At 40.1% G+C, this 25,715-nt stretch overlaps 1 protein-coding gene across 1 annotated transcript in view; it reads left to right on the forward strand.

Moving 5' to 3' along the window:
- FRMD4B (FERM domain containing 4B) overlaps positions 1 to 19,660 on the forward strand; it is a 210,511-nt gene extending 190,851 nt beyond the window's left edge. Inside the window, exons 19-23 of the mRNA XM_025376574.1 lie at positions 1,450 to 1,597; positions 6,223 to 6,342; positions 7,230 to 8,041; positions 12,251 to 12,383; positions 16,438 to 19,660. Coding sequence (XP_025232359.1) covers positions 1,450 to 1,597; positions 6,223 to 6,342; positions 7,230 to 8,041; positions 12,251 to 12,383; positions 16,438 to 16,558 — 1,334 coding nt within the window. The 3' untranslated portion in view covers positions 16,559 to 19,660. The remainder of the gene's footprint in view (positions 1 to 1,449; positions 1,598 to 6,222; positions 6,343 to 7,229; positions 8,042 to 12,250; positions 12,384 to 16,437) is intronic.
- The last annotated feature ends 6,055 nt before the right edge of the window (positions 19,661 to 25,715 follow it).

Raw genomic sequence — 25,715 nt, forward strand, 5'->3', positions numbered from 1 at the left:
CCTCACAGGAGTATCTAAGTCTCTCAGTAAGGACTTTAAGGCTCTCTAAAGTGTTTCTTAACTTTTTATTTTGAAGTAATCATAGACTCATGGAGAGCTGCATGATTAATAGAAAGACTCCTTCACCCAGCTTTTCCCAGTGGTGACATCTTATGTATCTGGAGTCCCATATAAAAACCAGGATATTAGATTGTATACTTTATCACTGTATTCATCACAATATGAAATAAAATCATTGTATGTTTTACAATATGAAATAAACTTTCATATTCTAGATAAAGGAAAGTTTATTTTACTTAGGAAGAAAGGCACAGTTAGACATTGGGCTACCTGTCATTTTGTTGTTTCACAGGGGCAGGCTGCATTGATCGTAATGGCCTATATTTGTTCAATATATTTCTTTTCTTTTCTTTTCTTTCTTTCTTTTTTTTTTTTTTTTTTTTTTTGAGACGGAGTTTCGCTCTTGTTGCCCAGGCTGGAGTGGTGCAATGGCACGACCTCAGCTCACTGCAACCTCCGCCTCCCAGGTTCAAGCAATTCTCCTGCCTCAGCCTCCCTAGTAGCTGGGATTACAGGCATTAGCCACCACGCCCGGCTAATTTTTGCATTTTTAGTAGAGATGGGGTTTCACCATGTTGGTCAGGCTAGTCTCGAACTCCTGACCTCAGGTGATCCGCCTGCCTCAGCCTCCCAAAGTGCTGGGATTACAGGCATGAGCCACCGTGTCCAGCCGTTTAATACATTTCATTATAGAATGGATTTACTATCAACTAATAGAGTATTTCTTTGTCATCTCTTGTACTTAATCATGATTGAGTTGGCTATCTCTGTGGTATGACTTGAATTCCAGGAAACCACCCCCACACCACTTTATCTTCCCCAAGTTTTATGGTGCATAAAATTTCACCACTGCAGAATTCTTCCTGTGAGCTGATGTTTGGTCATGCTTGCCATCCCTCTTTGAAAATGTAAATATTAGTGGGAAACATAACAAGCCTCTAATGATGCAGCGTAAGTCAGTTTCCTTACTTTCAATGACAGGATAAGCCTTTGGCCAAAGAGGCCTAAAAACTTTAAAAGTAAAGGTGAACAAAAATGATCCAGGCCAACTTCCCCTTGGTTCACACTGGAAGTTTTCTTTAACATAGCTTTTTATAAGCTGCGGTATTACCCATTCCCCTTGAGTGCTTTACTCACTCAGAGTGACACCTGTTGAATTTGGCAAAAGATGGTTCAGGTCCCAGAAGAGTGTTCAGTAATTTCATTTTTTCTGGTGTATAAAATATAAAAATTAACTTCTTGAAAGTTACGCTCTTCTAAAAATATCATCTTTGGAAGAACATTTTGTTCACTAAATCTTCCAATTTCTTTTTTGAGATGTTGGCAAGATATTTATTTACCTATTAATTGGCCTACTTATTTTTTCATTCACCCATTTACTTATTATAGCCAGTGACGCCTTCACTCTTGCTGGGCAGCGATCAAGTTCAGTACCTCATTCTCCAAGAATTCTTCCCCCCAAGTCTCTTGGTATTGAGCGAATCCATTTCAGAAAGTCGTCCATCAATGAACAGTTTGTGGATACCAGGCAGTCCAGGTGAGAGGTCGTATCGTCAGTAAGGTTAATGCCTCACAGCTAGGAAATTTTTCCTCCAAAATGCAATGTATGGTTGATACATTTTTACATGTTTTTATTTATCCTTCCAAAAGATGTTATCTTATAAAACTGGGGCATAGAAACTGACCCAGTTATTTGTTGTTCACAGCAAATGAAAATGTTTTTAATAAGTCTTTTAAAATGCATTTGACCATTTCCTTGACTTTAAAGTCTATTTGATCTATATTAACTTATAGGGACATTAATTATCATCTGGATTTGGACATACTGTCCACAGTTCAGTTTCATAGTCACTGGTCTAAGGAAATTGTCACTAAAGTCCACTCTGCCAAACCAAGTAGCAGGACTGATTTCCAGTCCTGCAAATACACATGGAACTTAAACTCATAATCTGTAAAATACATAATCCACGCATTTTCCCAGATATCTCAGGTAAACATTATCAGGGCAGTGAGACCAGGTTTTAGAAACATGACAGGCCAGTGGTTCCCAGAATTTGGCTGTATGGGTCAATCCTTAAAAAACAAACAGTTACCAGCTGTTTGCTTTGCCTAAAAAGAAATTTTCCAACAGGTTGAGTGTGGCAGCTCATACCTATAATCCCAGCACTTTGGGAGGCCAAGGTTGGGAGGATCACTTGAGCTCAAGAGTTGGAGACTACCAGTCTGGGCAACCTAATGAAGCCCCATCTCTACAAATTTTATAGACAGAGTCTCTTTGTGTCACTCAGGCTGGAGTGCAGTGGTGTAATCTCAGCTCACTGCAACCTCTGCCTCCTGGGTTCAAGCAATTCTCCCACCTCAGCCTCCCAAGTAACTGGGATTACAGGCACGTGCCACCACACCTGGCTAATTTTTATATTTTTAGTAGAGACAAGGTCTCACCATGTTGGCCAGGCTGGTCTTGAACTCCTGACCCCAGGTGATCCAACCACCTCAGTCTCCCAAAGTGCTGGGATTACAGGCATGAGCCACTGTGCCCCGCCCAAAATTTTTTTTTTCAATTAGCCAGATGTGGTGTTGCATACCTAGTCCTAGCTACTTGGGAGACTGAGGCAGGAGGATTGCTTGAGCCCAGGATTTCACGATTGAAGTGAACTATGATCGTGTCACTGCACCCCAGCCTGGGCAACAGAGCAAGATGCTGTCTCAGAAAAAAAAAAAGGAAAAGAAAAGAAAAAGAAAACAAAAGAAACATTCAAACAAATAGCACCATGAATCCATGAAATAAATGACATTTTTATATCAAAAATATATTAACTATCATTGTTGTAGTAATACTAATCAAATGAAGTTAACATTTCACTTAATGTAATGTTAATTTCATGTTATATTAACTTCATATAACATTTCTATTGAGCACTTACTTTTTTTTTTTTTTCCCCCAAGACAGTCTCGCTCTGTCGCCCAGGCTGGAGTGCAGTGGCGCCATCTTGGCTCACTGCAACCTTTGCCTTTCGGGTTCAAGCGATTCTCCCCCCTCAGCCTCCCAAGTAGCTGGGACTCAGATGCCCGCCACCACACCTGGCTAATTTTTGTATTTTTAGTAGAGATAGAGTTTCATCATGTTGGCCAGGATGGTCTTGAACTCCTGACCTCAGGTGATCCACCCACTTCGGCCTTGCAAAGTGCTAGGATTACAGGCATAAGTCACTGTGCCTGGCCACTATTGAGTACTTACTGTGTCCCAGATACTGTTTATGTTTTTCCTAGGTAATTTATTAATGAATTTAAACTTCATGACAACCCTGATAGTGTTACTACTGTCATTACCCTTTACAGATAAGCACACTGAGGGCCAGGGACCATGAATAACTTCTTTGGGTTCATCAGCTAGTAAACATGGGAATCAAGGTTTGAACCTAGGTAGCCTAGAACTTGGCAGGATCCAAAGCTTGCGATCTGATTTCACTGAATATGTTATACCGCATCTCAGCAAAGATGGGAAGTATTTGCTCTACAAGGGCCAAAAATAAAAATCAAAAAAATTTAAATAAAGGAAATTATTCTCAAAATCAAGGTAGATTATTAGATTATTCAAGTTGGATAAATTGTGACTTACGAAAATATAACCTACACATTGTTATATTTCTATTTTATTTTATTTTATTTTATGTTATTTTTTTATTTTTTGAGATGGAGTCTCACTCAGCCACCTAGGCTGGAGTGCAGTGGTGCGATCTCAGCTCACTGCAAGCTCCGCCTCCCAGGTTCATGCCATTCTCCTGCCTCTGGCTCCCGAGTAGCTGGGACTACAGGCACCCGCCACCAAGCCCGGCTGATTTTTTTGTATTTTTAGTAGAGACGATGTTTCACTGTATTAGCCAGGATGGTCTTGATCTCCTGACCTTGTGATCCGCCCACGTCGGCCTCCCAAAGTGCTGTGATTACAGGTGTGAGCCACCGCACCTGGCCACATTGTTGTATTTCTAATTTGTTAAAGGCCAGTGAAAACTTTATCACATATCAGCCCAGTTTGTGGATTCACATTTAGGAACTTTTGCCTGAAATGGTAAGAGATCCAAGGAGCTACAGCTGTGCTAGCCAGTTTAATTAAAAGTAAATAAAATTTAAAATTTGGTTCCTCAGTCATGCTAGCCACAATTCAAATGCTCAGCAACCACATGTGGCTAGTGGCTATCATATTGGTCAGAACAGACACAGAACATTTTCATCACTGCAGAAAGTCCTGTTGGATAACATGAGACAAGTGAGCTTCTTATGTTAGGGAAAACAAAGCTATTTCAGCAAAAGGAAGAATTATAGCTGGGAATCATTGTCTTAAAAATTATTGTACCCACATCTCCAGTCACTTATGATGGACTTGCTCTTTGATCCAGCAATTTCATTTAGGAATTTTACTACCGAATCAACTAACTACATGTAGGATACTCATTATAACCTTGCTTACACTAATGGCAAATTGAAAACAAAGTACATAATTATGGTAAATCCATACAATAAAATGCTATGCAGTCATTAAAATAACACTGTAGACAAATATTAAGCAACATAAAATGTTACTACAACTTAACTTTTTAAAAAATGAGTGTTAAAAAAGAATATATAGTAAATCTCATGTTTTCTTGTTAAAAAATAAATACATATGTTTATATATAGATACATGGTTATAAGTTTATGTGCTTAGGAAAAATAATCTGTAAACAGTTAGTGTTGACTGGCTATATATAAGGTATCAGATTATATAGGCGGTGGCTCAGAGCGCCTGTAATCCCAGCACTTTGCGGGGCTGAGCGGGGCAGATTACTTGAGGTCAGGAGTTCGAAAACAGCCTGGCCAACATGGTGAAACCCCGTCTCTACTAAAAATACAAAAACAAACAAACAAAAGATTAGCCAGGCGTGGTGGTGCACACCTGTAATTCCAGCTACTTGGGAGGCTGAGGTGGGAGGATCACTTGAACCCAGGAGCCGGAGGTTGTAGTGAGCCAAGATCACGCCACTCTCCTCAGGTCTGGGTGACAGAGTGAGACTCCATTTAAAAAAAGATTATAGACATTTAAATTTTTCTTTTTATCTGTATTTTTAAAGTTTTCTCCAATGAACTTAGACTTGCTTTTGTAGTAAGTAAAATTTGATCAAAATTACTTTTAGTTAAAGAAAATTAATTTCCATCCTGGCTAACATGGTGAATCCCTGTCTCAACTAAAAATACAAAAAAATTAGCCAAGTGTGGTGGCAGGTGCCTATAGTCCCAGCTACTCAGGAGGCTGAGGCAGGAGAATGGCATGAACCCGGGGGGCAGAGCTTGCGGTGAGCTGAGATCGCGCCACTGCACTCCGACTCCATCTCAAAAAAAAAAGAAAAAAGAAAAAAGAAAAAATTAACTTCAAATTGTGTTGTCACTGTGCTGGGAAGTAGACATAGTGATTTAAGGATGTTGCTCTTAGTCCAGGGACCAGCAAACAACAGCCCAGTGGCCAAATCCGTCCTGCTGTTTTTGTGTAGCCCATGAGCTAATAATGGTTTTTATATTTTTAGGTAGCTGGTGGTGGGGGGATCAAAAGCAATATTTTATGACATGTAAAAATGATATGAAATTTAGCATCCATAGGTCATTTTCTTGGAACACGGCCACACCCATTCTCTTACATATTATCCATGGCTGCTTTTGCACTGCAATGGCAGAGTTGAGTAGTCGCTATAGACACCATCTGGCCCACAAAGCCAATAACTATTTAGTATTCTAGATTGTTTACAAAAAAGGAGTGAACTGAATTATACATCCATCCCTGTTCACCACCAAGATTTGATCATCTAAGGACTGTTTTGAATGTTCAGGTGCCTACATAAACAGCTCTAGTTGCTTTGAGTCTTTTTATTCAGTGTACTCTTTATTAAAAGTCCTTTCTTTCCCTACATATTTGTGACTCAGAAAGTCAGACCATATATGCTTCCCCTAAAACTCATCTAGAACAGACCAGGAAGTGTCCTGGTGGTTTAGTGAACCACAAAGACGCCCTTCCTATCTTTCTCCCTATTTTCCCTTTCCTGGGGCTTCTAGTAAGTTTCCTATCTGCTTATGACAAGTTTGCCAGAGATGTTGAGAGACTCATCATTTCCTGAATTCTTTTTCTCATCACAGAGAAATGCTGTCGACACACAGCAGCCCTTACAAAACTCTGGAGAGGCGGCCCCAGGGCGGACGAAGCATGCCCACCACGCCAGTTCTTACCCGAAATGCCTACAGCAGCAGCCACTTGGAGTAAGAGAGCTTCATTCTCATTGCTTTAGCTGTGTTGATTTTTGCTTTGAGGTTCTGTCTTGCTTTGTTGTGTTTTTTAATCATTTCAAGTGACTTTCTATAGCAGGACCTTGTTTTATGGTTTTACATTTTCTGCTAACTTATGGTTTCAAATATGTTGGCAAAGAAAATGTATTTGACTTGTTCAAATATACATTAGATTTTTAGTACGTTAATTTCCCCAGTCACATATTACCATTCATTATTCAATGGTGAGGATGAAGTTAGTAACAATAGCACCATTTGGAAATGTTTGTGAGTGCTGCGCTAAATGTTTTATATGCACTGGATTATTTAGTCCCTACAGCAAGCCTTTTGTGAGGTAGATATTAGATATTGTTTTCATCGTCATCTTACAAAAGAGTAAGCAAGATTCAGAGAGGTTAAATATCTGGACTGAGCTCATACAGCTGGGAAATAGCAGTGCCATGACTCAGCCCAGACACCCCTGACCTGCACTTGAATGTACCATGTCTTCATATCCTCTAGGAAGACAGGACCCTCCAAAGACACATTGGGTTTTTTTTGTTTTGTTTTGTTTTGTTTTCCGGGCTCTGATGCAAACTGTGCATCCTCAGTCTATGTCTTTCCCTACCCTTAAGGAAGGATTTCGCTTGTGGAACTAACAGAACCTGGTTCTTTTCTCATTTTGACTATGGTAATGAATTTACATGTGAGCCAATAGATTTGGTGAACAAATGGGTTCTGTTGTGCCGTCAGCTTTGGCAACCTTCAAAGTCCTATTGCGATTCACGAGCTGTTCAGTCATTCAGCATGGTATTCTTTTTTCCTATTTGGGTCCTCCTTTTCTTCTTGGTGTTGACAAATTTGCCTTTCTCCTCTTTCAGACCCGAATCTTCCTCTCAGCACTGCCGCCAGCGGAGTGGAAGCCTGGAGTCCCAGTCCCACCTGCTCTCCGAGATGGACAGCGATAAGCCATTTTTCTCCCTCTCCAAATCCCAAAGAAGCAGCAGCACAGAAATCCTCGATGACGGGTCTTCTTATACAAGCCAATCAAGCACAGAGTATTACTGTGTGACACCAGTTACAGGCCCCTATTACACCACCCAGACCCTGGACACTCGCACCAGGGGTCGGAGGAGGTCAAAGAAACAGAATGTTTCTACTTCAAATTCAGGAAGCATGCCCAACCTAGCACAAAAGGATAGTTTGAGGAATGGTGTCTACTCAAAGAGTCAGGAGCCACCGTCTTCCAGTTACTACATTGCCGGGTACACGCCCTATGCAGAGTGTGACTTTTATTACAGTGGTAGTTATGTCTATGAGAATGACACCGAGGGACAGTATAGTGTCAACCCTTCCTACCGGTCCTCAGCCCACTATGGATATGAGCGCCAGAGGGACTACAGTAGATCCTTTCACGAAGATGAGGTTGACCGGGTACCCCATAACCCATATGCAACTCTCCGGCTGCCAAGAAAGGCTGCCGCAAAATCGGAGCACATCACCAAAAACATCCACAAGGCCTTAGTCGCCGAGCACTTGCGTGGCTGGTACCAGCGGGCCACTGGGCAGAAGGATCAGGGGCACAGCCTGCAGACCAGCTTTGACTCAGACAGGGGATCACAGAGATGCCTGGGGTTTGCGGGGCTGCAAGTACCTTGTTCTCCAAGCAGTCGTGCATCCTCCTACTCTTCAGGTGAGAATACTGTAAAAACACACGACACCTGGATTTTATTTACATCATGTTTCCTGCCCACCCAGAACCGCTTCACGGATCATGAGACCAGTACCCAAGGTCAAAAGAGTGGCAACCATTCGGTGGTAGAACCCCACAATAAGAATTTCCAACTTAAAAACAGTTCTTTCCAGCTCTCCAAAGAACTCGGTACACGAGTCTAATGAAGCAAACTGTAGATTCAAATCCAGCAAATATTGATTGAGCACTTGCTCTCTGTGCTGCCCTGCGTTAGGTTTTTTTTTGTTGTTGGTTTTTTTTTTTTGAGACAGAGTCTCGCTCTGTTGCCCAGGCTGGAATGTGTTAGGGGTTTCACTTGCTTTATCTTTTTAGGATTTACATTGACAGGCACATCTCTTAAATGTGTTCACGTCATTGAGGTTTGATATTTTTAAAGAATAAACCCTCAGGTAAGCAGAAAACATTAGAATTATACATCCATTGTTGTTCACCACCAAGATTCAATCATCTAAGGACTGTTTTGAATGCTCAGATGCCTGCATAAGGCTCATGAGAATCCTGATAGGACCTGGCATTGATTAAGCCCTGTTCTAAGTAATTTGCTTTTTTTTTTTGGTAGAAACAGGGCTTAGGTCGGGTCTTGCTATGTTGCCCAGTCTGGTCTCAAACTCCTGGCCTCAAGCAACCCTCCTGCCTTGGCCTTCCAAAGTGTTGGGATTATATGCAAGAGCCACAGTGCCTGGCCATGCATATTGTAATTCAGTATTCATATATACCTATGTTATGGTTGACTTAAGGGATTTTCAAAGATAATTTTGATTAGAGATGTTTCCTTTTTACCCTTGATATTGACTTTGGCCCCTAACTCTGCTAACATTTGTGGAGGACTTCCTGCCTACTCCCAGTTGTGCTAGGTACTTTAAGTAGAGAAACAGAAGATAGGGGAAGCTCTGTGTGTGGTTTTATTTATTCAGCAAATGAGCAGGCACATTCAAAATGTGGAGGACCCAGTGTTGAACTAGTTCCTGGTCACGATGAACTCAGAGTCAGCAGCCAGAAGAATGTTTAAAAATTAAGCAATTTTAAAACTCTGAGAAATGATTTAAAACTCTGAGAAAGTCTCAAACTGCCAGAGAACCTATAGGTTGTGAGTCTCGCCTTCTCCCTTATTAGCATGACACCTTAGTGAGACATAGTATAAGGATTCCTGAGTCATTGCATAATAGTCAAGTGAAAACTACACCTGTAAAAGTTTCATATACTTGTTGACAAGAGGCGTTTCCATGGAGATTTCTATTTGGGTTCAAGTTTTCTCCTATTTGTGCAGGACTTTGGACTTCTACTAGGGATGTCCCATCTATTACCACATCTAACATATGAAAGGGCTTCTGTAATTATTTCTTATTTATGGCTCTGACCTAGAAAACACCTTTCTTCCTCTTAAAGTTCAAGATGTGAGAAACTTTCATAGGTCAAACCTGGGCAGGATGGGCAGAGTACTACAAGGGAAAAACCAAGCAAGGAGGGCCGAGATGCGTGTGGATGGTCACTGCAGCACGGGACTGGGGTGGCACCCAGGGGAAGCAGGTGTAACTGAGGAACCTCAACATTCTTGACTGTTAGCTTAGTAAAGGTGAGATGGAAGTGAAGCTTCCTGTTTCAGACCTGGTGTGAGCTTTGCTGACAGTAGCAAGATGTGGCCCCACAGACCAAAAGGCATCACTCTTTAAAGAACTACAGGGATGGAATCAGTACTCCCAGAAATCCCTTCTGGAATTCCCCTCATTTCTGTCTCCACTTTCTAACTGCAGAAATGTATTACAACAGGCAGGCATCATTCTCATGAAGAGATAAATTTCCAGTTATTTGCTAGATTAGTCCTAGGTTTGTAGTCCCTTCCAGCCACCTGAAGGCTCTCTCGGTGGACTCAGTTTTAGTAATGACAACTACTATTTGTTGGCAGCTTACTAGATGCCATGCACATTCAGCACATTACGTGCAGTCTCCTATTTAATGTATGCAACAGTTCTATATAGTGATTGCTATTGTTATGCTTATTGTTACTATCCTAATTTTGCAGCTTAGGCAACTCTGGCTACAGAGTTTAAATAACCCAAGCCCAGAAGCTACTAAGTGGTGGGGTGGGGATCTATCCTAGCTCAGCTTTTTTTTTTTTTTCTTTTCTTTTTTAAAGAGGCAGAGTCTCAGTCTGTCAACCACGTGCAGTGACACCATTATAGCTCACTCAGTCTCAAACTCCTTGGCTCAAGATCCTCCCACCTCAGCCTCCCAAGTAGCTAGGACTACAAGTACGCACCACCATGCCTGGCTGATTTTATTTTTTTTGTAGAGACTGGGCTCTGTTTCCCAGGCTGGTCTCCAACCCCTAGCCGCAAGTGATCTTTCCACCTCCGCATCCCAAAGTGCTGGGATTACAACCGTGAGCCATCACACCCAGCCCCCTAGCTCTGACATCTTAACCACCAAGGCTCAGAGCCTCTGATTTACAGTTCAGAAATGGCTTGGAAGCTCAAACTGAGAGTGTTACATCAGTTAGTCAAAACCTCATGACATCCAGGGCCACAGATGAATTTTGAAATGTGTTTGTCCTATAGTGATCACAGGCACTTTGTGGGGATGAGAGAGAAGAGTAGGTCTGAAGCCAGAAACAGGAAATGGAAAAGAGATGGAAAAGAGCAGTGCTGGTTTCTGAGTCTTGGACGAGCATCATGGCGTTGTGGTTACCTTGTCCATCCTAGGCATGGAGCAGAACTGGTTTTATAGAGAGGACAACAAACACCCAGTGATGAGGCATTTGCTGGGCTTTGCTCCCAAATTATGCCCTTGTCTTGTTCCAGTTCAGTTCCTCTGTAGAACTAAATCCCTTCTTCCTGAATTCCTTCCTGTGCTAGTTACCACCTCACCTCCCCAACCCCACGCCCCATACACACACTTTTTTAAGACAAAAAATAGCCTCGATCTTGCTAGTGGCCAGTGTTGTCTTTGGCTGAAGAATAGTCAAGTCTCAATACGTCAACTTATGGAACACATTTCCTCCAAGGCCTCTGACAAACCCAGAATCATCATCTCACCTTTATAACACCATAGCATGAATGGGAAGATTCTCACAATATATGAGAATTGTTTTCTTGCTTATCTTTCCAGTTATTTTAAAAATTATTTATGTATTATTATTATTTTCTTTTTGGGGATAGGATCTCGCTTGGTGGCCCAGGCTGGAGTGCATTGGTGCAAACATGGCTCACTGTAGCCTTGATTTCCCAGGCTTGAGTAATCGCCCGTGTCAGCTACCCAAGTAGCTGGGACTACAGGTGTGCACCACCACGCTAGGCTAATTTTTGTATTTTTTTGCAGAGATGGGGTTTTGCCATGTTGCTGAGGCTGGCCTTGAACTCAGGGGCTCAAGCGATCCTCCCACCTTGACTTCCCAAAGTGTTGGGATTACAGGCTTTTGCCACTGAGCCTGACCTAAAATGATTTTTATTATTTTTATTTATTTATTTATTTTGAGACAGAGTCTTACTCTGTCACCAAGGCTGGAGTACAGTGGCGTGATCTTGGTTCACTGCAATTTCCACTTCCCGGGCTCAAGCAATTCTCCTGTCTCAGTCTCCTGAGTCGCTGGGATTATAGCCATGCACCACCATGCCCGGCTAATTTTTGTATTTTTTGGTAGAGACAGGGTTTCACCATATCGGCCAGGCTGGTCTCGAACTCTTAGCTTCAAGTAGTCCTCCCGCCTCGGCCTGCCAAAATGCTGGGATTACAGGCTTGAGCCACTGTGCCTGACCCCAACCTAAATTATTTTTTGAATTGACAAATTTATCTTTCAATTAATCTTATTCTCAATAATAATATTAATAGTTATCATTTATTGAGTGCTTACTCTGTATCAAGTATAGTGCTAAAGATTTTCATAATTACTTTAATCCTGGCCTCATACCCATATAGAATATATTAATATTATTATCCCTACTCTATACATGAGGAAACTGAGGCTTAAAGAGGATAAACTACTTGCCTAAGGTCACATAGCCAGGAATTCACTAAATTGGAATAGGAACTCTGTTACTTCAAACCCTCTTAAATCTCTGACAAAGCTGATTGCAGTGTTCATCTGAATGACCTTAACACTTTTTCACTTTTAATATCTCCATTAATTTTATCTTTTTCCATTTTTATTTCCAGTGTCTTCTACAAATGCTTCTGGGAACTGGAGGACCCAGTTAACCATAGGGCTGTCGGATTATGAGACTCCAGCACATTCTTCTTACACCAGCTGCTATGGCAATGTCTATAATCCTTTACCCTCTCCAAGCAGGTGAGGAGGCGGTGCTTGAAAATCCCAGGAGCCTGTTCCAGTTCAAAAGAATTCAAAGATCCTAATTTACAAACATCAGATAATCTAGTTCAGGGGTTGGCAAACTATGGCCTGTGGGCCAAATCCAGCTGCCACCTGTTTTGGTAAATAACGTTTCATTGGAGAATAGCCACACTCATTCACTTACATGTTCTCTATGGCTGTTCTTGCACTATGAGGGCAGAGCTCAGTAGCTGCACCAAAGCCAAAAATATCTGGCCACCACAGCCAAAAAGTGTCTGGCCTTTAAGAAAAAGTTTGCTAACCCCTAATCTAACTCATTCAAATTTGACCCTGTTCTTCAGTATTACATTGAATTCTTGTGTATTTCCTCTAAGGTTTACAAAGAACTACTTGCACAGACACCAAAGCCAAAAATATCTGGCCTTTAAGAAAAAGTTTGCTTACCCCTCATCTAACGCATTCTGTTCTTTAGTGTGTACATTGAATTCTGAGTCTGAAGCTTTTTAAAAAAATTATGGTACTTGAAATCCTATTAGTGATAAGTCCATTTAAGTCCCTTTTGAAACCTTGCAGGAAAAATCTCTCTACTCCAGGAAAGGTTGTTCGTACCAAGGTTCCTTAGACAGTTGGTAGGCTGGATTTCAAACATTTGCTGCCTTTTTTATCTGATCCTATGTTTGTTATGAAGCAACAGACACAGCCAGCTGTCCTGTTTGTCTGTAAAAGTAGTTCTTTGTAAACATTAGAGGAAATGTACAAGAGCAATTTGTTCAAATTGATTTTTTTTTAATTGCAGACTCTGAATTGCTTTTTAAAAAAATTCTTGTTATCCATAGGAATTAAGTTTGAAGAGGTCATTTGTCCCTTTTACTTTCCCACAAAAGATAATCCACACCCATGGTACCAAGAAGTAGGACATTTTCTGTTTTTTTAGAATGTGTAATTTTGATTTCTTTAAGTCATATTGCTTCACGCACAGAAGACTTATACAGACTACAACTTATAAAGGTTTCTATGCTGGTAAATTTGAGAATTTAGCGGTTTCTTATCAAGGCACTCACTGTTACAAGCAAATTGGAAATATTCAGGCCCAAATGCCTGATTTTTTTTTTTTTTCTCCACATTCAGTGGGAGTTTTTCTTGGCTTGAAATGTTAAGCCAATTGTCTCAGTTAAACAAAGGGTATACTCAAAATAGAATTGTAATGAAAATATACTTCAGAAGATGTCACATAGCTTGGACTTCTGTAAATAATGTTTGAAAATGAGTTAGGAGCAAGAACCAACATGACTGGTCTAAAATTTGGGCCAAACCTTTTCAGTTTAGTTCTAACCATTTTTTAATAATATATTTGCAAATTATTTTCATGTTTGTGTAATTTTACTTGTCTTTTTGTTGACTCAGAAATGATAATACAGTTTTTGGTGCATTATGCAGTTCTAATATCCTTAACACTACTGTCATTGGACTCAGGGAGTGTTAAGCATTTTTAGAGAAAATCTGTTTTTACAAAGTCTGCTCATATGTATCAGACAGCCCAAGATGGCTTGATAGGGGATCAGAGGGGGCATAACATACAGGAAATTAGAAGCTATTTAAAAATCCCTATTGTTTGTTTGTGTATGCGTATGCATATATGAGCTCATGGTGGAAATTTTATAATAAAGAGATAAATAAGTAGGAAATAAATTAGCCATAATTCCACCATCCAGAGATAGCAGCTCTTAACATTTTGGCATATTTTCCCCATTTTTCTCTGTCCATGTAACATGGAATGATATTGTACATACAGTTTTATATCTTATGTTGTACATGAAATTCTACATCTCCATGTTTTAAAAAACTTAACATCATAACATAACCATGTTCCCATGTGTTTTAAAACTCTTTAAACCTTATTTTATATGACTAAGATGATATTCCCCTCAAATGAACCCTAATTTACTTAGCAGCTCCTCATTTTTTGAAGTTTTTTTTTTTGAGAGGCTTTTAGATTTTTCTTTTTCTTATTAAAGTACGGCAGCTATTTTTACTTTTTTTCTTTCCCAAGATGGAGCCTTGTTGTGTTGCCCGGGTTGGAGTACAGTGGTGTGATCTCAGCTCACTGCAACCTCTGCCACCCAGGTTCAAGTGATTCTCCTGCCTGAGCCTCCCAAGTAGCTGAGATTACAGGCACGTACCACCATGTCTGGCTAATTTTTGTATTTTTAATAGAGACGGGGTTTTGCCATGTTGGCCAGGCTGGTCTCGAACTCCTGACCTCGTGATCTGCCCGCCTCGGCCTCCCAAAGTGCTAGGATTACAGGAGTGAACCACGGTGCCTAGCCCAGTATTGCAACTGTTAACATCTTTGTCCAAAATATGTGTCTGAATCCCAGATTATTTTCATAGGATACATTCCAATAACTAGAGTTAGTGGATTAAATTGAAAAGTGTATTTTTTAAAGCTCTCGCTTTCCAGAAAGATTTGCCACTTTGCTCTTATGGCCACAGAGATACGGAAGTGCTTATTCCCATCCATTTGTTTATTTAGGGTTCTTTTTAGGATACAGTCTGATCAATTTAACTTAACCTATTAACAAGGCAAGGATAGTAACAATCATTCATAAAGCTTTAGAAATTTGCTCTAAAATTCTGTACACTGTTTTTATGAAAACATGATTTTTAAAATAAGAGGGAATTAGAAAGGTACTAATTTTTACCAATAAATTTTTTTTCTAGTACAATTGGCATAATTGTCATTAGCATAAACTTTCCAAAGTAGAAATGTTGAAGCTACCTAGTGCATAATACAGTGAAATTCTTGGCTCTACTGCTGCAAACTGTATTTCCAAATAACTTTTTTTCTTTCACCTCCTATTTTCCATTCCCTTTCCCCTTTCCTATCTAACTCTATTACTAGGCAAAACCAAGGGCCTCTATCCCCAAGAATGGTTGTGTCTCCAGAAATGAGATCAGTTGTAAATTCTCTTTTGCTAAGTGTAGCCAGCTGTAGTAAGTACAGTACCTTTAATCTGTGTGTTGCTTCTTGCATAGCAGGAGTTTTGCTTGCACTGACTGATGTGTGAAATTATGAAATCTGCTTTTGTTTTTTATGTTACATGAAAACACTAAAAACCTTTATTTCCAAAGCTCTTCTTCCAAAGACTTTAAAAAAAAAAAATCACCTTTACTAAAATACTTTGGAATGTAAAATAAAAAAGAAATCAACTAACCATCTAATCTCTCTTAACCTGACAATAATGCGGTTTTGCTTATCAGAATGGTTTGTATGATAGGATGCTCTCACTTGGAATTGCCATCTGAATACGCCTATGATTTTTTAATGTGATGCTGTTTCCTGGGTCACTTCCAATTATGCCTGACCCGTAAGCCCTAGGGATATCATGTATGTTCCTACGTGCCCCTGCCACCTTCTGAATGTATTATTTTGTCCCTGAGGAAAGCATCTAGCATATTCCCTTAATTTGAAGAATACTTAAAATGTGATTGTCAGAATATACTTTTTAAAAAGTTAAAAATATAACTGTCACACAAATAAAAATGGGCATGGGCCAAAGATTTATTGAACTCATTGATAAGTGAACTAGCAGAATGATAAAGCTGGTTCAAAGAGAATTCAAGACACTGAAAGAGAGAATGTTGGAAAAGACTACTAAATGAGATAAAAACCAGTTAATGTCCTATAGGGCAATAAAACTGTAACCATAATCTTTTTTACTAGACAAGTTATTTGTATTGCTTTGAGACAAAAATCTACAAGTTAACATGTAACTTAATACAATCTGGGTCCTGATCAATGGTAAATACAAGTTAAACAAAGGTATGTCTTTCCAGAGAATTAAATAATCTTTTTTATGGGCCTGTTAAACAATGCTCCGGTTTGACACTGAAAGAACATGCAGTCATCCTTCTCCTTTGCCTTATCTCTACATTTTAGGAAATTTTTCTTAATAGTGCTTCCTACTAACTTCTTTAAATGTGGTAGTCTTTGTGCTGTGGGGACAAAAATATGGCCACAACTAGTAACTTTTCTGGTTTTCTTTAACAGACAATACACAGAAATCAGTCAACTGGATGGTACAGATGGAAACCGGCTGGAAGACAGCCTGGAGAGTAGTGAGCAGAGACTCTTTTGGCATGAAGATTCAAAGCCTGGAACATTAGTCTGAACTGCAGTTGGACCTCTTGACCAAGCACTGCGTTCTCACACTAGTGTGCCTTGCAAATCGTATTCGTCTTCCGAGAGGATGTTCGTTTTAGAAACCTAAAGACATCAAAGGTTGAAGAGAAGACTTAGTTGCCCTGGAAGTGAATCAGTGAATCACACATGAAGCCCCACAAAGCCCCTGAAGGAGGATTTGGCCTTTCAAACTCTAGGCACTAACCTAACTGCAGGGTCTGCCCACGTGTTGAAGTACTGCCAAGAGAGGACTCAGTATGAAGCCTTCATCAATAGCAAGCACTTTTTAAGGGAATAAAAGATGTTAAAGGCTAAACCTCAAAACCATGAAAGGGCGTTCAGGATGTCCCATGGCAATAAAGACAAGGGAAATCTCAGAGCACAATTCAGCAGGATGAGAGAAGGGGAACCAGAAGCTCCGGAGTCATTGCTCACCTCACAGAGTTTGAATTCGCGAGCTGACAAAGAATAACATGCTCTTTCTACACAGACATGGACAATTTAGACAGTATTGGAAAATTACTTGAAGCTGGATTTTCATGAAGTTCTGAATGAGTGTAAACGTTTTTTAGGATATTATAAAGAGCGGTGTTTTTCATAAGTACCATAAAATGGGTTCTGGAAAAACTTATTACCATAGCATCCTGTAATATAACTTATGGTAGCAGATTGGGGAAAATGAAGCAGCCCACTGAATAATTGACAAAGTCTGCTTGGAGAATGTTCTAAGGTACAATATCATTGAGCTCCTTTTTCCTTTCTCCACTAATTGCATGATGAGCTATTGTTCTGGCTGGTAATTCTCCAACTCGGCTGTCATTTGAAGTGGCAGACTTAATATGGAAAGTTTTTATAATTATCAGTTTGTAAAAGTATTTTAAGATGATACAGAAGGCATCCAAAACAACAGAAGGAAAAAAAAAAAAAGCCACGTCATTTTAGATGAATTGCGTGCCTTAAAATGGTGAACATTAGAAAATTAAACAAGTCTGGATTCCACAAGTAGTTCCAAGTCACCAAGTGACAAAAACAAAGTTAACATTAAAAAACAACAGCAACAACGACAAAAAACTCCAAGCTGCAGTGGATGTAATTATGAGGCTAAAACTACCTCATACTTTCCTTGGAAGAACTAATTAGCTATGGTTTATTGTAGGGTTTTGTTTGTTTGTTTTTTAAAGCAAATTATTTCCATATTCCAGTTTGATCTTTTTTGTCATCTTTGTTTCAAAATTCCATAAAAGGTGCTCCTTTCCCCCCTCTTTTATACAAGTTTCTTGTTCATATTGTGAATAGAAAAGTTTCTGAACAACTTTTTTGGAACATTTTCTATCTATATTCCAAAGCATGTAATATATACATAAAAATGATTTGTTAAACTGGTCCTTAGTCATTTGTATAATTAGAAATGAAGTTTGGGGAAAAATTTTGGAAAAACAAGCAAAAAAATAACTTATTCCTTTTTTGCATATTTGTATAGCCTTCTAGAAACAGAAATAACCCTTTTGCATATTCTTTTATTGTTCTGACTTTTCAAGACCTATTATTTTTTTACATAGGTCAATAAACGAAAGGTGTGCTACTGAAAATGTTTACGTATTCTTCCATTTATTTCAGGGCTTCATGTGAAACAGGTCACAGTGCTCTACTTCGAGTAATCATACTGGGCAAGATTTCGGATTTTTAGTTATAGTATTACCATATTTTATTCCAGGTTGTACATTTTTAAATATTTACATTTGAAAACAGGGTTCATCTTTTGATTGACGGCATATTCTACTTGAATTGGCAGATTTTTCTTAATAGTACATTAAAAATAATGCTGTGTCTTACAATAAAGTTGCCTTAGAATTGATGAAATACAGTAGTTTGTCTCACTGAGGATGACTGATGAGAATTTTTAGTTTTTTTCATCTTGGGAATGTTGTTTATTTGTAGCAGGTAATTTATACTCATTTCACAGACTGGCAAACAGGTCTTCTAAATTCAAGAAATTAGTTCTCTGACATCCTTTAATCCTACATAATGCAGAGAAGGGAGTGGAAATGAAATATAGGGAGACCTTAATATTTCCATACATGTATCTTGCATAAAATAACATTTTTCTGTTCCAGAAATGGTATGATCACAATTGCAAGTATGCCTTGAAAGGGCAAGTATCACTTGGCTCCCAAAGAGGAAAAGATGGTATAGAAATGGAAGCTCAGGGCCAGGCATGGTGGCTCACACCTGTAATCCCAGCACTTTGGGAGGCCGAGGTGGGAGGATTGCTTGAGCTCAAGAGTTCAAGACCAGCCTGGGCAACATGGTGAAACCCCATCTCTATGAAAATACAAATATTAGCCAGTTGTGGTGATGTGTGCCTGTAATCTTAGCTACTTGGGAGACTGAGCTGTGAGAATGGCTTGAGCCTAGGAGGCGGAGGTTGCAGCGAGCCAGGATCATGTCACTGCATTCCAGCCTGGGCAATAGAGCCAGACCTTGTCTCAAGAGGGGGAAAAAAAAGGAAGAAAGAAATGGAAGCTCAGCAATCCTATTGCATGGATTTCTTCGTCTCTTTTGAAAAACATTTCTCAACCACATTGGTGTTAAACCAATTAAACTACATTATTTATTAAAAGCCAAAAAGTGACAAAAGTACATTATTCAACATGTAAGTTTCCTCTTATTACAAAATACCATATACTCATGGTAAAAATTTTAAATGCAAAACCAAAATAGTACATAACAAAAACATAATCGTGCCCATTAGACTCTCAGATATGATAGTTAATTTACTGTATATTTGTTTGGATTTTTTTTATGCAAATAGCAACTTTTTAAAAGTCCAGCACATTACAAGTACAGTTTTACAACTTAGTTTTTTGTTTGTTTTGTTTTTTGCCTAATATATCTTAGGCCTCTGTATCAAGACATACTGAACTACCTCATAAAGATGTATGTTTATTTAGCAAGGTGGATTTTTTAAATTGCCTCACCTTCCTTGATATTTGTCTATTTTTCAACATTTGAGAAAATTTTTCAGAATTCTTCCTTGTATTCACAAAAGCTTAAATATTATAAGAAATAAAGATTTCAGAATTGTTTTAAACTATTAGTTTGGTCTGTTCTTAGGAACAAAGGCTCAGACTAAAGAGTTTCCACAAATGTGAGTCCTTAAAGAGCTTCCAGAACTAGAAGAATGACTTTCTTCAGTACAATAGGCAAGTTTAGATTATTTCCTAGAGTAGTGCTTCTCAAACTATCAGTAGTGAAAGACCAATTTTTAAAATTTCCAATCCATTGTGTACCTATAGTTTTATAAAGTAAAATGAAAGCAAATTACTAGAGGAGAAAAGCTAATTCAGAAAAAGATAAATTAGACAATTGAAAAAACATAAAATACACATCCCTATTTATTATTAGATTCAGCAGACATAAAACTACTCTGTCAAATTGCAATGAAAGTTTCTAAACACCAGCTCTCAATTTCTGTACTAACCTTGCCCCACGTTACAGACCACCCTTTACTAAGCACTGACTTGGTGTTATGTCAAGGGAGGTGCTTCATCCATGCTTGTCAAGACAAGCCAATAGTTGTCCTCTGTTATCTCACAGGGCATGGAGACACAGTCCATTTCCAAAGAGAAAATCTTTTGACATGTACACAAAGCCCAGAAGGTAATGAAAAACTTAACTCCTTTTTCAGCTCAAAAGTTTAGTGAGCCTCTTATGTCCTGTTTCTCTCTTTTCTTTTCTTCTTGTTCTTTTTTTTTTTTTTTTTTTCTCAAGATGGAGTCTTGCTCTGTAGCAAAGGCTGGAGAGCAGTGGCGCGATCTCAGCTCACTACAACCTCTGCCTCCCGGGTTCAAGCAATTCTCCTGCCTCAGCCTCCTCAGTAGCTGAGATCACAGGTGTGCACCACCATACATGGCTAACTTTTGTATTTTTAGTAGAGATGGGTTTTCACCATGTTGGCCATGCTGGTGTTGAACTCCTGACCTCAACTGATCTGCCCTCCTCAGACTCCCAGAATGCTGGGACTACATGTGTTAGCCACCATGCCCTCTTTCTGTCTTTTCATATGCCCCTCCTCTGGACCTCCCTGGGTCTTTTCTACTTGTCTCCAAGCCTTCCACCCCCATCCTTGTGCCACTTTGGAGTAGAAAAAAGAAAGTATGTCCTGCTGCAAAAACAAGTTGGCATTTGTTGAATTCTAGTTCAATGTACTCCAGGCTGGTGTTTAAAAGTGCTTTATACATATCTTCTCATTTAATCCCAACAACAGCCTAATGGGGTATATAGTGCTAGCTAATCTCCATTTTACAGAGAGAGAATCTGAGAATTAGAAAGGTCATGTAATTTACCACTATTAGGAGAAAAACAGGAAGTAAATCCTGAGTTGGCAAACTCCAAATACTAAACTATGAATTCCTCCTTCCATGAATGCTATCCAGGAACAACTTCTCCATAGGAAGAGTGAAAGTAGTCCACATAACTTTTTAAATGGATTAATGAAAATCGAATGAATACATGCTAAGCCCAGTTCTTCTTGCTCATTGTTACTTCTTAAAGATAACAGTCGTAATTTTCTTTCATTTACTAGTGGCAGAAGGGCTAAGTCAGGCCTCAATCCAAGCACAGGTCAAAATAACCCTTACCTAGGAAACTACCCAGTCTCAGGTGTTGTCCACTGGGCTGAATTATTGATTGCTAGTGGATCAAGTACAGTATTTATTTCTAGTGGATCAACTACATTTCTTAAATTGTTTTGTAGTCAATAAAATGTCTTATACTAGTGAATATACTTGTGAAAATCACAGATAACCATAATAAACTAAGTATTGATCAGTGGCACTGTAAGTATCTATTGATCCTTCCCCATTTTGAATTGTTCAGGGGCAGTGTGATAATGTGAATTATGAAATGCTCTTCTCCAATGCCCTTGAGAAGCCCTTTCAAACTTCAGCGCTATCAGATGTATGGACCTGTGGGCTTTACCTGGATTCTCTTTGGAGGAAGTGCATCTGAGATTAATCTCAGACTGGAATCTGAGCCCACCATCAGAGTGTCTTTACACCACTTTCATCCTTTTCTGCCTTTGATGATTCAGGGAGAATCTGTCACCTCTGCAAAAGAAAATAGGAAGTATGCGAAAGATCCATTTTGGCAATACTTAACTGATTGCTCTTCTTAACATTAAAACAGGCACAAACACATTCTATTTGCTTTTGCTTTTGAATATCAGAAGCCTTGGCAAGAATAGTGTGCTGGGACTAGGAGGGGGATGGGAGTTCACCTAGCTTCCGAGTTTCATGTAATTTTCTCTTCTTGAATGGTTATAACATTCATGTGAAGTACCCAAGGTTTAAAAGATCCATGATTTTTCAACTGGAACTGTACCACTCCCTGTGGGGCATCTGGAAATATGTTTTCACTTCTCCTAATGATTTGGAGGGAACCAGGATCATTAAATATACTGTACCTAGGTGTGGTGGCTCATGTCTGTAATTGCAGCAGTTTGGGAGGCCAAGGTGGGTGGATCACTTGAGGTCAGGAGTTCAAGACCAGCCTGGCCAACATGGTGAAACCCCATCTCTACTAAAAATACAAAAATTAGGCGGGCACAATGGCATGCACCTGTAATCCCAGCTACTCGGGAGGCTGAGGCAGGAGAATCACTTGAACCCAGGAGGCAGAGTTTGCAGTGAGCCAAGATTATGCCACTGTACTCCAACCCGGGTGACAGAGCGAGACTGTCTCAAAAGAAAAAAAAAAAGAAAAACCATGTGTCCAAGAAATATTAGGATACCAACTATGTGGCAGTCAGTCACTGTACTAGTCAGTGGGGACACAATGGGCCCTGCTTTCCTGAAGCTTACAGGCCAATAGGGGAGAAAAAGAAGTAACCTCTCACAGTAAGCTAACATGGCAATCCTTTGAAAGCCAAGTGTGGTGAGAGGGGTGGGAGCTATAGCTGACACTGGAGGGACACAATGGGCCCCTTCGGAAAAGTGATGTTTAAACTTAGACTTGCGGATTGGTAAGAGAAGATACAATTAAGCAAAAAGAATAGAAGCTCTCTAGGGTTTAAGAGAATGACATATAACATTCGCCAAGGCTGTAAAGCCAGGATAAGCTTGGCCAGTTTTAGAAACTAAAAGAATGTGAAGACAGATTATGCCAGGATTAAAGAAATCTATCAAGGTAAGAAGAAAGCAAGCTGCCATTTTTGGCCTCCCACCATAAACAGTGGGTTACAGGCATACGTTACCATCTCATTCTCCCTACAACTGTGCAAGAAAAATGGTCTTATCCCCAGATGAGGATATGAAAAAGGAGGTTCAGAAAGTTTAATATTCCTTTGGTTACATGGCCAAACAGTAAGTAAGTGGTAAAGCTAAAATTCAAACCTACATCTGTTTGACTCCACATCTCATGTTACTTTATTTTATTTATTTTATTTTATTTCATTTCATTTCATTTCATTTTATTTTACTGAGACAGAGTCTTGCTCTGTTGCCCAGGCTGGAGTGCAATGGCACAATCTCTGCTCAATGCATCTTCTGCCACCTGGGTTCAAGCAATTCTTCTGCCTCAGCCTCCCTAGTAGCTGGAATTATAGGTACCCACCACCATGCCCAGCTAATTTTTGTATTTTTAGTAGAGATGGGGTTTCACCATTTTGGCCAGGCTGTTCTCAAACTCCTGACCTTGTGATCTGCCCAATTCAGCCTCCCAAAGTGCTGGGATTACAGGCATGAGCCACCGCACCTGGCCATCATGTTCTTTATTAACCATGACATTATGAAAATGCAATTGCTCACCAGGTGCAGTGGCTCATGCCTATAATCCCAGCACTTGGGGAGGCCAAGGTAGGAGAATTGCTTGAGCCCAGAAATTTGAGCCCAGCCCCGGCAACATAGTGAGACCTCCTCTATGGAAAAAAATAAAAACTGAGCCAGGTATGTGATGCGCACCTGTAGTTTCAGCTATTTGGGAGGCTGAATTGGGAGATCATCTGAGCCTAAGAGGTCAGGGATGCAGTAAGCCATGATCATGCCTCTGCACTCCAGCCTGAATGGCAGAGCAAATCCCTATCTCAAAAACAAAACAAAACAAAACAAAACAAAAGAAGCAGTTGCTCAACAACCACCTCTCTTAAATGGAAATCAATGAAAATGAAAAGGGAAGGGAAGAAACAGCCAAAGTAGGCCTGGGGAGGAAGAAAGAGGGAAGGTCAAAGCGAAGGTTGGAAATCAGATCAGCACGGTGAAAATAACCAGGAGGAGAAAAAACAGTCTAGAGTAGCCTGCATCTCATGGATTTTCAAGCTGTTCAATTGCAACACTCCTGATCAGGGCATGGCTTGAAGATATTCCTGATATGGGGCCCATTAACACTGACTGGGCTGGAATTACCTGTGCAGACAGGCTGGAGGAAAGGAGCAGTGGTGTTTGTTTAAGAAATGTACTTGGAAGACATGAGATGTGGTTAACTAGACGAGCATCACAGCAGCTGGCCTCTTCTTCCCAACACACACAGAACTTCACCAGAGAAACCATTCTCTATGTGACCCTCCTCATTTTCAGAAGAAAATGGCCTTAGAAGAAGATCAGGGCTGGGTACAGTGGCCCAAGCCTGTAATTCCAACACTTTGGGAGGCCAAGGCAGGAAGATCACTTGAGGCCAGGAGTTTGAGACCAGCCTAGGCACTATAGCAAGGTCCTGTCTCTACAAAATAATGAAAAGGAGTTGGGTGTGGTGGCATGCCCCTGTAGTCTAAACTACTCCGGAGGCTGAGATGGGAGGATCACTAGAGACCAGGGGTTCAAGGTTACAGTGAGCTATGATCACGCCATTGCACTCCAGCCTCAGTGACAAAGTAAAACCCTGTCTCCAAAAAGAAAAAAGAGAAGATTAAGGCTGGAAAGCAATGATGAGAAAGATCTCATCAAGATACTGACAATCGGTCAGGCACAGTGGCTCACACCTGTGATCCCAGCACTTTGGGAGGCCGAGGTGGGCGGATCACGAGGTCAGGAGATCGAGACCATCCTGGCTAACACGGTGAAACCCTGTCTCTACTAAAAAAAAAAAAAAAAAATACACAAAATTAGCTGGGCATGGTGTTGGATGCCTGTAGTCCCAGCTACTTGGGAGGCTGAGGCAGGAGAATGGCATGAATCCAGGAGGCGGAGCTTGCAGTGAGCCGAGATCGCACCACTGTACTCCAGCCTGGGCAACAGAGCAAGATTCCATCTTAAAGAAAAAAAGAAAGAATACTGACAGTCCAATACTGGGAAGGGCATTTCCAGAAGCCCTTCAATTATCATAGAAGAAGCCTTCCAGGGACTTGATAGTGGGTGTCTAAGCAGACACCCTCATCTTTATAAAGTAGTGGTTAAATGTGTAGGCTTTGAAGTCATGCAGACCTGGAGACAGACTGCTGTGCTTTGAATATTTCCTGGCCTTGGTACTGGCTGGTTATATGAACTATGGGAAGTTTCCTGACCTCCCTGGGCCTCAGTTTCCTCTCTAGCACATATCTCACACGGACATTGTGTGGGCTGAAAAAGATAAGGTATGTAACCAGCTCAGCATAACATCAAGTCTCTAGAATGTATTCATAATATAAACTATTTTCTGAGGGAGAAAATGCAGAAGATGTTGTTAAAGATTAAGATAATGTTTAGAGGATTTGCACTGCCTTAGTTTAAACACTGAAATGACAGCACTAAACTAACTCATCGTTGAGGGCTGATTCATGTCTCAGGCACTGTTGTAGGTACTGGGAACACTTTTTTTCCTATTTATTTATTTATTTATTTTTATTTTTATTTTTATTTATTTATTTTTTTTTGAGACAGAGGCTTGCTCTGTTGCCTAGGCTGGAGTGCAGTGGCACGATCTCGGCTCACCGCAACCTCTGCCTCCTGGGTTTGAGTGATTCTCCCACCTCAGCCTCCCAAGTAGCTGGGATTACAGGCATGCACCACAATACCTGGCTAATTTTTGTATTTTTAGTAGTGACGGGGTCTCATCACGTTGGCCAGGTTTGTCTCAAACTCCTGGCCTTAAGTGATCCTCCCACCTCGGCCTCCCAAAGTGCTGCGATTACAGGCTTGAGCCACCATGCCCGCCACTTTTTTTTTATTTAATCCTCA

The sequence above is a fragment of the Theropithecus gelada genome, chromosome 2 (assembly GCF_003255815.1).
Source record: "Theropithecus gelada isolate Dixy chromosome 2, Tgel_1.0, whole genome shotgun sequence".
Taxonomy (NCBI): domain Eukaryota; kingdom Metazoa; phylum Chordata; class Mammalia; order Primates; family Cercopithecidae; genus Theropithecus; species Theropithecus gelada.